General features: G+C 35.6%; 1 protein-coding gene across 14 annotated transcripts in view; it reads left to right on the forward strand.

Annotated features, from left to right (window-relative positions):
• The first annotated feature begins 4,448 nt into the window (after positions 1 to 4,448).
• The window catches only part of LOC18428486 (pyruvate dehydrogenase E1 component subunit alpha-3, chloroplastic), a 35,989-nt gene continuing 27,218 nt past the window's right edge, over positions 4,449 to 13,219 (forward strand). For 12 of the 14 annotated variants that reach the window (XR_016041494.1, XR_016041493.1, XR_016041495.1 and 9 more), the window contains exon 1: positions 4,449 to 5,357. Coding sequence is in view for 4 of the 14 variants with exons in the window: in XM_088848078.1 (XP_088704204.1) it covers positions 4,619 to 5,357 (739 nt within the window). In the remaining 10 variants the exon portion in view is untranslated. Of the gene's footprint in view, positions 5,358 to 11,343; positions 12,779 to 13,219 lie in introns of all 14 variants that reach the window. The other 2 variants (XR_016041500.1, XR_016041501.1) reach the window with 1 other exon arrangement.

Raw genomic sequence — 13,219 nt, forward strand, 5'->3', positions numbered from 1 at the left:
ATCATATATCTGGGTCCAAAAATCCATCAAAAAAATATATTTTTAAAAAAGGACTCATTTCTATGTAGCCTCGTGAAAACCTTGTCCAATAGAAAGAGAGGGCTGGGGAGTGACCCACTTTCTAGTGTCCATGAAAGGGTGAACCCTACCATACATAACGGCCTGCTTTGAAAGCTGCCAACCAACTTCTTTAGAGGTTCCTTTCCTTCGCCCTCTCTCCTCTTATTCTCTCTCTCCGCTGCCTCTTTCGACACTCTCAACACTCTCTCTCTCAAGTTGTTCTTCTTCTGATACAATGTCTGTGTTCTCGGCTGTCAAGATCCCACATCCTCCTCTCCATGGCCTCAGATCCAAAAGTTTTGTAGAGCAGCGTCCTTCATGCCTCAGATCCAAAAGTTTTGTAGAGCAGCGTCCTTCATGCCTCAAGACAAGCCATCCTTTCTTGGGTTCAATTGAGAGAATCCCCATTCTTCCAAGAAGAAGTTCTATTTCAAATCATCCTCGTGCTTCATCTCCAACCAGCATTGTAACCATTTCGGAGCTCATCAAGGAGAAGAAGTCCAAGTCCGCTGTATCCGACCTAGTAAGTCCACAAATAAAAAAGAGAAAAAGCGCATCTTCTTTATTTCTGCTTTAGATCTGACGCAGTTTGAAATTTATTGGTAGCCGATACCAACAGAATAACTGCATTTTAAAGAAAAAAATAAAAATACATAGGAAATTGAATGAATGAACATGCAGATTGGAGCCCTCCGCCAGGTGACCACAAGCACAAGAGAAGAAAAAAACACCCCCAAGAAGGGTCTCTCTCGACAAAAACAAAAAACTTTTTTTTATTCTATAAAAATTAACCACCATTTTATCAGTAGCTAACACCTCTTAAAGTCCTATTCTAAAGTTAATCTTCTACCCCCTATTAAACAGTAGCTAACACCTCTTAAAGTCCTATTCTAAAGTTAATCTTCTACCCTCTATTAAAGATTGGTATTTCCATCCATTATCTTTTGTACAACATAACCTTGAACTAACATACTCTCTATTATGTGAGAAACCTTTCCATAAAAAACCCAATTCAACCAAAATATAAAACATAACACGACTTTATTGTTTTAAAAAAATTCGAACTTACTACCTAAAAGAGACACTAAAAAAATTAAATATTTTCTAAATAAATAAATAAAATGATAAACTATTTAACTAAAGATAACGAAAAATTTTATAGTTTTATTAAAAACAATAAAAGTTACCCAAAAAAATAAAACACAAGCTTTCTGAAAAAGGGAAAATAATATATATATATATATATATGAGATAATCTAAACTTCACAACACTTCAAATTACAAAGTTAAAGATAGAGAGAGTTCTGAAGAGTGAATTTACTAATTTTGTAGTTTTTTTTAAAAAAATTTACTTTTTATGACATCTTCATCATCAAATAAGGGCAATTTTGTAAATATTACTACAGGATAAGGGGTACTTTTGTCATCTCCATAAATGGTAAAGTTGAAATTTTTACTAAAAGAGAAAAGCACTCTACAAATAAAATTCCACGATACTAACTTTCAAAATGCCATTGTACTTTTGTAAAAATTTCAAAATTTCTCTTGTTTAATAGTTAAATTACCTATCAAAATAATTTTTTAAACAAATATTAATCATCTTTTTTATATATAAACCCAACTTTTGTATTATGAGAGGATGTTAACTCTCTCTCCCTCTCTCTCTCTCTCTCTCTATATATATATATATATATATATATATATATATATATATATATATATATATATATATATATATATATATATATATATATATATATGAGCAATGATCCCATGCAACAGTTTTATCATAGTATAATGCACAGACACTTCTAGAAAACCATGTTTGTGGTATTTGTATGACCTTAAATTTTTGACACACATTCTCTTCATCTCAATAATCAATCCCCCCCAAAAAAAAACTTTCAATTTGAACCTTAGATATGGTCAAGTCCCCTCTAAAAATGAATCTAGATTATTCATTTTGTGAATTTCAATATCTTAGCCTTTATAAACTCAAATCATTTTTTTCTATTTTAACATTGCTCATCTAATGAAAGTAAAGCCATCCAAAAAATTGGAAATGAAAAAATCCTTCTAAGACCAAAATCTAAGCATCTCATCAAAATGAACGGCCTATGTTAATTGGGCTAAAACAATACTTTCTAAGTTGTGTTTTCAATTTTTTATTTTTTATATGTTTTTTCAATAGAATAAAAAGTGTATATTTCAAAATTTGGATAAAACAAATGGCCAAAAGATGGTTTTTTAAGGTTGTTGCATCATATTACTATACAACGGTTGCATGAAATCATTGCTCTTTATATATATTTCAAGTGATTTAAATTTGTAAAAAAAACACTAAAATTCAACCACTACCGGACATTCGTGATCGTCAGATCAGCCCAAAATCAATCTGGAATGTTGGGCTAATCTCATCTTTTCTATATATATATATGGAGGATACTACAAAACGCCTATAGGCAAAAATGAACAGTGATTTTATTTTTCTACAAATTGAAATGACTTGAAATTTAGATTGGATGTTCATAAAAAATAGCCGAATCTACGAAAAATTTCAAAAAAATATTTTACTTGAAACGAATTAACAAAAATACCCTTGAAATGTTTAGGGGGTATTTTGGTGAATTTGTTTTAAAATTATTTTTTTATTAGTTTTATTAGGTGCGCCTCACTAAGATGTACACACACTCCAAATTTCAGGTCATTTCGATTTATAGAAACAAAATGAAATACTACCGAAAAATCGTGACCGTGCGGTGAACTTTGGATAGTGATGAGGGTAGGTGATATCACTGTTCATTTTTGCCTTTAGGCTTTGGGAAGACTTATATATATATATATATATATATATATATATATAGATCCTATATGCCTGTCCCCCACCCATGTGTGTAGGACCTCAAAGGATCACCATTAAATTTGACACGGATCTATAGAAAAGTCAAGTCCCACACCAATGTGATAACTTTTCTAGAGATTTGTGCCAACTTTAATGATGATCTTTTAGGGTCCTACAGAATTTGTCTTGAGTTAACAACCCCTCAAAATACAAAGGTTCAAGTTAGAAGGGCTTGTAATGGGTGTATTTATAAAAACAAGCATTAATTTTTTATTAAAAAATAAGTAACTTTACCATTAAGCAGGGAAAAATTTGAAATTTTCAAAAAAGTACAATGGCATTTTAGAAATTAGTGTCTTGAAACTTTATTTGTAGAGTGCCTTTGTCCTTTAGTTAAAATTTCCATTACCCCTTATAGAGATGACAGAAATACCCTTTGTCATGTAGTAATATTTACAAATACAAAATACGTAACTTTACCATTAAGCAGGGGCAAATTTGAAATTTTCATAAAAGTACAATGGCATTTTAGAAATTAGTGTCCCGAAACTTTATTTCTAGAGTGCCCTTGTTCTTTAGTTAAAATTTCAATTACCCCTTATAGAGATGACAAAATACCCTTTGTCATGTAGTAATATTTACAAATTTACCCACAAAAGTAACTTTTTTTAAAAAATTGACAACAAGCTTAATAAATCCACCTTTCACAACTTTCTCTATCTTGAACTTTTGTTATTTGAAGGGTTGTCAAGTTTAGAATATTCCATATACATATATATATATATATATATATATATAATGTTATATGAAATTACCTTGAAGTTTTCATTATACATGTATATCCATTTTTCAACTTCATAACATTTCTTAAGCAAGACGAAACTGCGTTTTTCAGTTTTTGAAAACTGAAAATTAGAGAATTATCTTTTTCAAAAAATGAAATTTAGAGAAATTCGGATTTTCAAAAATCTAAATTGAAAGGGAAGATCACGACTTTACGTGAATATCCAAGTCCGCGTTTGCAAATGAGATTAAAAGAACATGAAATGTGATTTGGATAGAGAGGAAAGAAGATTGAGAGAGAGGACTTAGTACGAACGCTCCAACGTCCGATGAGTGGGCTTTGCAACGTTGGGAAGACACAATTTCAGTTTTTTAGCACGAGAGAGAGACAGAGAGATTTTTGAAAACCAAATTTTTTTTGGTTTTTTGAAAAAATAGAAATTTTTTAATTTTTGCTTTTTGAAAAACTAAAAAGGGTAGTTCTGTTTTTTATTTAAAAAATTATCAAATTGAAAAATTGACATACATGTACAAACGAACACTTTGATGTAATTTCTTAATAATGTTAAACATAACAGAAATATATGTTATTTTTTCTAAAATAAATAATATTCTTAAAATTAACCCTACTAAAAAATAAAAAATCTACCTACGTCTCTAAAAGTAAAATTATAAAAACATTATTAAAATTTTATAGCATCAAATATCACGTATAGAGAGAAAATCCAGATATAGAGAGAAGGGATATCAGAATGGTTCCTTTATGAGAGAGAGAGAGAGAGAGAGTTCAAATAGATCAAAAACCCCAATGGTTACAAGCAACAGGTTCCCAATAAGCCAGAACCTCCCCCAGCTCCCCCTTTCCCTCATTCGAGCTCTCTCTTGAATTTGCAGTTGATCACAAGAGAAGTGGGCCTTGAGCTTTATGAGGACATGGCCCTCGGTCGCTCCTTTAAGGATATGTGTGCCCAAATGTATGACAAAGGTAAAGTGTTCGGCTACGTCCACCTCTACAATGGTCAAGAAGCTGTCTCCACAGGCTTCATCAAGCTCCTAAAGCAATCAGACTCGATTGTCAGCGCTTATCGATGCCATGTCCATGCTTTAAGCAAAGGGGTCCCAGCAAGAGCTCTTATGAGTGAGCTTTTTGGCAAAACCACTGGTTGTTGCAGAGGCCAAGGTGGGTCAATGCATATGTTCTCGAAAGAGCACAATCTGCTCGGTGGCTTTGCTTTTATTGGAGAAGGCATACCAGTTGCTACTGGTGCTGCCTTCTATTCAAAATATAGGAGAGAGGTGCTCAAAGAGAAGTGCGATGATGTGGCTTTAGCCTTTTTTGGAGATGGAACATGTAACAACGGCCAATTCTTTGAGTGCTTGAACATGGCGGCTCTATGGAAATTGCCCATTGTTTTTGTGGTGCAGAATAATCTGTGGGCCATGAATACGTCACAGTTGCGGGCTACAAGTGACCCCGAGATTTGGAAGAAGGGGCCAGCATTTGGGATGCCGGGCATTCACGTTGATGGGATGGATGTGTTGAAGGTCAGAGAGGTGGCAAAGGAGGCGATAGGGAGAGCCAGGAGGGGAGAGGGGCCGACGCTTGTTGAGTGTGAGGCATACCTGCTCAGAGGGCACTCAGTGCTTGACCCTGATGAGCCTCCTGATCGGGGTATGTGACCATTGCATTGCTTTTCTGTTTTTTGTGGGTTCTTTTTATGAATCGTTATGATTTTGATTTTGCTGTTTTTAATTTCGGATTTTTATTAATGTGTTGTGTTCTGTTCATTTGGACTGTGTGCTTCCATGGCTGGACTGATAAGGATAGTTGCAAGATTGTGCCACAATGCCTCGTGTGTTTGTAGTTTAATAACTGTTGTAATTGATTTACTTATTTGGCAAATGATGGGTGTAAATTGTATTGAGTGTAGGGTTCCCTTTGATAGCGCAATATGTTTTGATTGGATAAATATTATCTCCTGTCATTTCTTTGTATGTCACTATGTGCATGTGTGTTCACATATGATATGTGTGCTTTTTGCCGTTTTTGTTGAAGTAAGAACAGGGCTCTCTTTTTTTTATGTAGTTTACCATACTGTAGTATGTATAAAATTGTGCTTACAAAAATGTTACTCTTTGGGCGTATAGATAATTGTGCCACTTGGGCCTGCTGTTCTCTGTGATATTTCTATACAATAAAGATTCACTGGTTCAGAGAGTGAAGGGTGTGGGAAGGTGTGATGAAAGGTGGGGGGGTGGGGGAGAATCGAGTTGTAAGAACGGGGCAATGTCTGTGCACGTGTGGATTTGGGCCTGCTGTTCTCTGTGATATGTCTATACAATAAAGATTCACTGGTTCAGAGAGTGAAGGGGGTGTGGGAAGGTGTGATGAAAGGTTGGGGGGGGGGGGGGGGGGGGTAAGACTCGAGTTGTAAGAACGGGGCAATGTCTGTGCGCGTGTGGATTTCCGCATGTTTGCACGTGCTTTCGGTTTCTTTAGTTAGGTTTATTTTGATTTGGTTGCCTACTTTTGTGTGTATAGATAGTGTTTCTTTCAATTTCTTGTTTCTATCAATTTGGAATCTGTTTTATTTCTTATTGATTTTTTTTGCATGCTTTCATGGCCAAAAAAACAAAGGAATTGTGACTTGAAGGAGTTTGTTTCTTGTTCAACAAGCTTTGATTGGTGTCATATGTTTCTTGTACAACAAGCTTTCAGTGATCTTAGCTTGGATGCCTTGAATTGAATGTCAAGAAAGTAGCAAACTGTTTTTCTATCTTTTATTGAACATGCACGAATAGATAGAAGATAGTTTGATCACAAATTTACAGTCAATAGATAACATTTATGTGGCTAATCAACTTCTACATGTATATTTCACCCAATTTGATGCAAAAATTGTGAATATAAAATCTTTGTTGCTGATGAAATTCCCAATTTCAAATGAGTGACTATCGAATGTTTTTGTTTTTTAAAGTTAACCATAGGAAAGAGAACATATCTGGGCATGTGAGGAAGTTTATAAGTTGTTGCTAAGAAGTTTTCCTTTTTTTTTCCAACAAGCAGAGTGACTCAAGCTTAGAGAGAGACCATCGAAAAAGCACAAAATTTGCAAAAAAATAAAAATAATTAAAAGGTTAGCCACTCATATCTCCAATAGACTGAGGGTTTTTTTTTGTCAGAATAGAAGTTGCAGGTACCTGAATAATACTCCTTTTGAGCTTGGAGGTTATATTCCTGATTCTCCTATCTCCTTCTACGTCTTTCAGGACTGAATTCAATTCTCTTTTCAATTTCTATACAACATTCAAGTCATCCTATATCGGTATTTGGGATTTTAGCAGCATTGGGAAAGACCATGCCTATCATAGAGATGGGGATTTGCAATCTTTATTAAAACACATAATATTACTTGTTGTTAGTATATTGTCGTATCTTGCATGTGTTGGGTATCCTGTCTCATGAGGGTGGGGCACCAATGAATTATTCTCCAATATTAGAGAGATAGTGTGATCACAATTCATTGGGTTGTCGTGAGCAGATAACCACTCATGTGAGTTGGGTTGTAAAGGAAGATTCTATCTTTATTTCTCTTAGAGAGAGAAAGTGTACAGGGATATCTTCTCATAAGATAACTACTACATCATATGAGGTAGAGACTTTGGGGAAATAAAATCTCATACGTTATAAAAGAGAAAATCTCATGAAGTATTAAGGTTGTCTCTCCCCGCTTTGCGCTACTTCTTTGGGTGTATCGCTCTTGATGTGTTAGAAAAATACAGAGAGCCTTCTCTGATAGAGAAGAAGAAAAGAGAAAATTACCCTTATTCTTCTAGAAAGGAGTCTGAGAGAGAAGAAGAGAGAAAGTAACCCTTCTTCTTAGAAAGAGAAGAATAAGATGTAGAGAGAGAGAAGCCTATTAGAGAGAAAAAGAAAGAACATTTTCTTTTAGTGAGAGAGAGCCTCCAGAAAAGAAAAAAAGCCTTTAAGAGAGAGATACTTGACAAATGACGAATACTTTGACCGATGACGAATAGTTGACCGACAGTAGGAGCTTAACAAATGATGAACCCCTGAACACCAGTGAATAGAAGAGAGGGGTATGAAAGATAATGTGTGTGGATTAGAGATGGATTCAAATATCGGAAGTAGGGTGGTATCGTTCAATGGGAATAATTGGATCATCTGAAAGTCAAAGATAGAATATCTACTATATTGTAGGGGCTTGTACACACCCATTGAAGGAGTAAAACACAAGTCCGAAGGTATAACAGATGATGAGTAGAAGAGACTGGACCAAAAGGTTCTTGAAACTATCTAACAATGGTAAGGAGAAAACGTGTTCCACCATATGTCGTTGGAGACATCTTTCAAGTCATTGTGGGATAAACTACATAACTTATACGAGAGGAAAACTGCCGAAAATAAGCCGTTCTTGATCCAAAAATTTGTGAACATAAAGTGATGGAAGATCCATTGCAAAGCATTTGAATGAGGTGCAAAGCATTGTTAATCAACTCGCAACCATGAAGTTATTCCTGAAAGATGAGCTACAAGCTATATTTTTTCTCGGTTCACTAGTGGATAATTAAGAGACCCTGGTAGTCTCAGTGAGTACCTCAGCACCTATTGGGTTAGTGACTATGAGTCAAGTAAGTCGCAGCCTACTGAATGAGGAGACGAGAAGAAGATCTTCCGACACATTCTCTTGTCACAAATAGAGGAAGTTCCGAGAATGGAGACCAAAACCGATCTAATGATAAAGCTAAATCGAAGACTAGAAAGGGAATCACATGTTTTCATTGTGGCAAGGAAGGGCACATCAAGAAAGATTGTCTGAAGCTCAAAAAAGAGTGGAATGAGAACAATACCAAGAGTGATGGTTGGAAAACCATTGCAGTTATAGAAGGTGTGGTCGGAAACTATGGTGACGGGCAGGTTCATGCAACTCAGACAAGATTGTAGATATCAGAGCTTTGTTTCATGTTACTGCTGGGTGTATTTTTAGTCACATATTGGACTAGATATATTCTGATAAATGCTCGGTAAGATTGAAGGGATTATAAGACAAGGATTCCGGCAAACACCGAATGAATGTTCTAACAATAGATAAAACATACATGTAAGCTGGATAATCTTGGCCCTTGAAGATATGCCTTAGATGATCAATATACCCCTTAGTCACCATATGAGACTAAGTACGTTCTAACGGGCATTTGACAAGATGAAGATGTTAATATGAGAGCAAAGGTGTTTCAACAAACGCTTAATAAATTGAAGATGTTAATATAAAATGGAGTTTCTGATGCACGATAACTGTCCTAACAGACGGTCGATGAGACATGAGCATGGTTCTTGATAAAACCTGCTAAGATATACTCCCGATATGATATGAGATAATATGATATGAAAGATATGATATGCTCAGGATTCATGATATGAAGGCCCCAATACGTCTTCGGAACCCTACCTCGTCAGTCAGCCCCTATATTTTCTACTTTACGATCGATAAATAATACGATACCAATTACTCATTAGCCAAGCATGTTCATCTTTTGACTTATAGTTGATGATAGAATATATTAAAGACATCGCATTGTGTAACAAGTTCTAGGATACATATACCCGTAAAGCCCCTATATGCCTCTTGATGTGAAATGTGGAGGAACTTGATGTGGTTTGATAATATATTTTCCTAATTCATTGTCAGTTACACATATGCATTGTGACTTACAGGCTATGACAAGAGATTTAAAGACTTTTAAATTTGAGACGAAACTCTGGGATACATATACTCTGATGGCCTTATATTCCTCTCCACTGGATATTGGAAGAGTTTGGATAATATGTGATATGTCTTTTTTAATCCATCGTTAGTTAAGGAGACAAGGCTTAACTGACAGGGAATAAGGATACCTCACTATATGATATCCTAATGAGGTAAAATCCTTAAAGATATACCATGGGGCTTGATATGCCTCCATAGCCAATAACTAAACAAATTGCGGGGCACAGTTCAGAATTGGCTTAACCAAATGTCCTTATCTATTGTCAGTCAAGATATGTCTTGACCAACGTCCCAAAACTTTATGTTTTGGGATTAAGGTGAGACTCCAGGGAATCATATTTTGAAGAATGCTATCCCTCCCCCTGAAGTTTCATATCATTTGGAGGTGGCTTAACCTATAATCTACATATCCCTACAGTTAAAGCCTTAAAAGCTTTATACTCCATACGTCACAGCCAGGATGACCCCCGTTCGCCAAAATTGAGATCTCTCTCTTGATATGAGGGCTTTTGTCATGAGAGTAGGACTATTGGACTCCTGATTCTATGTCCTATTACCATTAAAGGATGTGATAGTGTTTGATTTATATGAAGGAAGCGATTGCATCCTTAATACACTAGTTTTGCTTACACAATTTCCAAAAGAAACGTACTAACTTTAAAGGACAATATCTCCCTTATATGTGATCCATTTAAGACATGAGTTAGACCATTGGGTTCGTATCTAAGTTCTCTTTCACCTCTCCAAATTTTGTGTTCCAAGGATCTACCATTTGGAAGTGCTCGAAGAATCATGAAGGCATCTCAGAATTGTGCTGCAGAGGCTTGAGTGATGGATGATAAAGAGATGACATATTCTTGATTTTGCTCAAGCGCGTCCTAGCTGAACCTAGGATCTGCGTTTCTGAATTTGAATATTTTAAAGATGAGAATCTAAACATATGATTATCATTTGAAGATACCTGTGTGGAATTACAATTCCATTTTAATTCATGTAGTTATCAAGTTAAGTAGCGTAATTATCATCATGAAGATCAACACATGAAGATGTAGATTAATGTAAAGAATAGCGATGCAAATTAGCTGATAGATATACATTGAAGATTTTTGTGATTATCAATTGAAGTTTGATAGTTATCCACTAATGAAGATTATATAAACTCTTTTTTCGATCACAGAGGGGTTCACATCGTTTCGCTTTTGCTTGGTTCAATTCTACTGGTCTCTGATAAGGTTGAATCATTGAGTTTAGAGAGAGATAGAGAGTAATTGTGTACACGAGGCGTGAAGAAACAGTCCCCTATACGATTGTCTTCTGAAATACCTCTGAGAGAGAGAGAGAGTGAGAGAGAGAGAGAGAGAGAGAGAGAGAGAGAGAGAGAGAGAGTGAGAGAGAGAGAGAGAGAGAGAGAGAGAGAGAGAGAGAGAGAAGTTTATCTTATTTTGTTTTTTATCCACTTTAAGGTCATTTATGTACAAGGAGTAGACTCAAGGAATAGTATCCCTGCATTTAAACTCAAGTATATAGGATGATATGCCCATTGGTATTATAACTTTCTTTCACATAGCTGTATATTTTCTTTTTTAGAAATGAATGTATAGGTTTCAAGATCCGAATCAAGGGTATTCGTTCTAGGTTTAGACTTACGTAAATTGTAACAGAGGATTAAACCTTTGGAACTTTTTCATTCCTAGTAGAAAACTTATTTTTCTATGATATAGAATGCATGGGCGAATTAGGCCCCAAGTGTGATGTCCTCTGGTCATTGTTTGGAGTCAAATATTTATTTAAATATTTTAATCACTATAAACAATCACATCTTTCAGAGCTTTCATGTATTCCATATAGACGCTATTTTGCTTCCTACAGAGCTAGAGACCATGACTCCATAAAGGTGGGAACAGTGGTTCCTCAAAGATTGTGGGTAAGGGAGATATACACATCAGGATTGATATTGAGATGAAGCTTGTGCTAAGGGGTGTCTGACATGTATTAGCGTTTGATCCTCATCTCATGAGGATGTTTTGATGACGAAGTGTACAACTCAATGTTCGGAAAGGGACATTAGAAGCTGGTAAAGGAATCTTTTGTCATAGCAAAGGGCAAGAAGTATTTTTTACTCTACAGAGCTGAGATTTCTATCAATTTGGAATCTGTTTCATTTCTTATTGATTTGTATTGCATGCTTTCATGGCCAAACTACATAGGAATTGTGAATTGAAGGTGTTCGTTTTCTGTACCACATACTTTGATTGGTGTATTATGTTTTTCCATTCCAGTTACTTGACATTTTCCATATAGTGATCTTAGCTTGGATGCCTTGAATTGAATGATATAGAAGTAGCTGGCTGTTTTTCTATCTTTTAGAGCATATTGTAGATACCCCAATTTAAAACTAACAAATTCTATGATTTTCATAACCTAAGACAACCCTTATGACTATACTATTCCATAAAATCTCTGAACCATAGAACACCGTAGTCGACAGTCCATATCCTATGATCAATATCTAGACAGCTCATTGATTTTGAAAATAATTCAAGCAAAAATAGCAAAATACCCCAGAATTGGAAATTTCCAATTTGGGCTTGATCTGGGTAGGGCGACACAGACTGTGTTGCCTAGCCTAAAGCAATCCAAATTGATTTTTTTCAGTTCCCAGCCCGATCCCAACTTAATTCAATGTTGTCAACCAAACTCGGACCAAATCTAATGGATTTGGGCTGGGGCGACACACCTTGTGTCGGCCAGACCAGATCAGCCCAAATCCCAAATTTCAAGAAGGTTTCAGTTTTCAAATCATGCCCTCCCTGATCCACTCAAAATTCAATGAATTTGGACACTTCTAAGCTGCGCAACATACCCTTGTGTCACCTAGACCCAGGCTTGGTTTGGTCCTTTGACACCCAAAATTGGAATTTGAGCTGGCAGATTTGGTGCGTTTCAGTATTTATCCATTTAGACACCTTTGGGGCCTTTAAAAACACAATTTGTATGACCATTTCATTAATTAAACCTTTAAGACCTGTGAGATTGGGGAAAGCTTGTGAGACTGAGTGAAAACCCCTAGGTAATGAGAAGGACCCTGTGAGCAAACTCTAGATCTAAAAAAAAAAACCTGCAACTCCTATTGCCATTAAACCTAACTTTCAAACTTAGATCCAAGAAGACCATAGTTCAAGAAGCCAATGCTTGGTCATTTTTGAAGAGAAACACAGAGGACGAGCGCTGTAAACACAACTGTGGTTCTGTTACAAGCGAGGCCCCAAAGCCTCAGGCATCCCAGGCCAGCCGGCCTGGTCAGGTATATTTCTATCCCTATTTTTATTCTTTTAGTTATTTTGTTACATTTAAGATTATTTTATTGAATTTTATTTAGTATTTCATGCACCGGAGCAATGTTGGCTCTAACAATGATCTGAGAGCAGATCTGTTCATTTCAAAATAGATATGCCTATTAGATCGGAAATTGATTGATCTCACTCTCTATCGAAATTAATAATTAAGCTTATAGTATCGAATCGAGCGATCTTCAGTCAAAGATCCGCTTTAGTTTGCATTGTGAATGCATATATGTATGCATAGATAGTTTGATCAGAAATTTACTAGTCATCGGATAACATTTATGTGGCTAATCAACTTCTACTTGTATGTTTCACCCATTTGAAGCAAAATTTGTGAAAATAAAGTCTCTGTTGCTGTTGGAATTCCCAATTTCAAATGAGCGATTGTTGAATGTTTTTTG

This window comes from Amborella trichopoda, chromosome 9 (assembly GCF_054954075.1).
Source record: "Amborella trichopoda isolate Santa Cruz 75 chromosome 9, AtrichopodaSantaCruz75HAP2 v2.0, whole genome shotgun sequence".
Classification (NCBI taxonomy): Eukaryota; Viridiplantae; Streptophyta; class Magnoliopsida; order Amborellales; family Amborellaceae; genus Amborella; species Amborella trichopoda.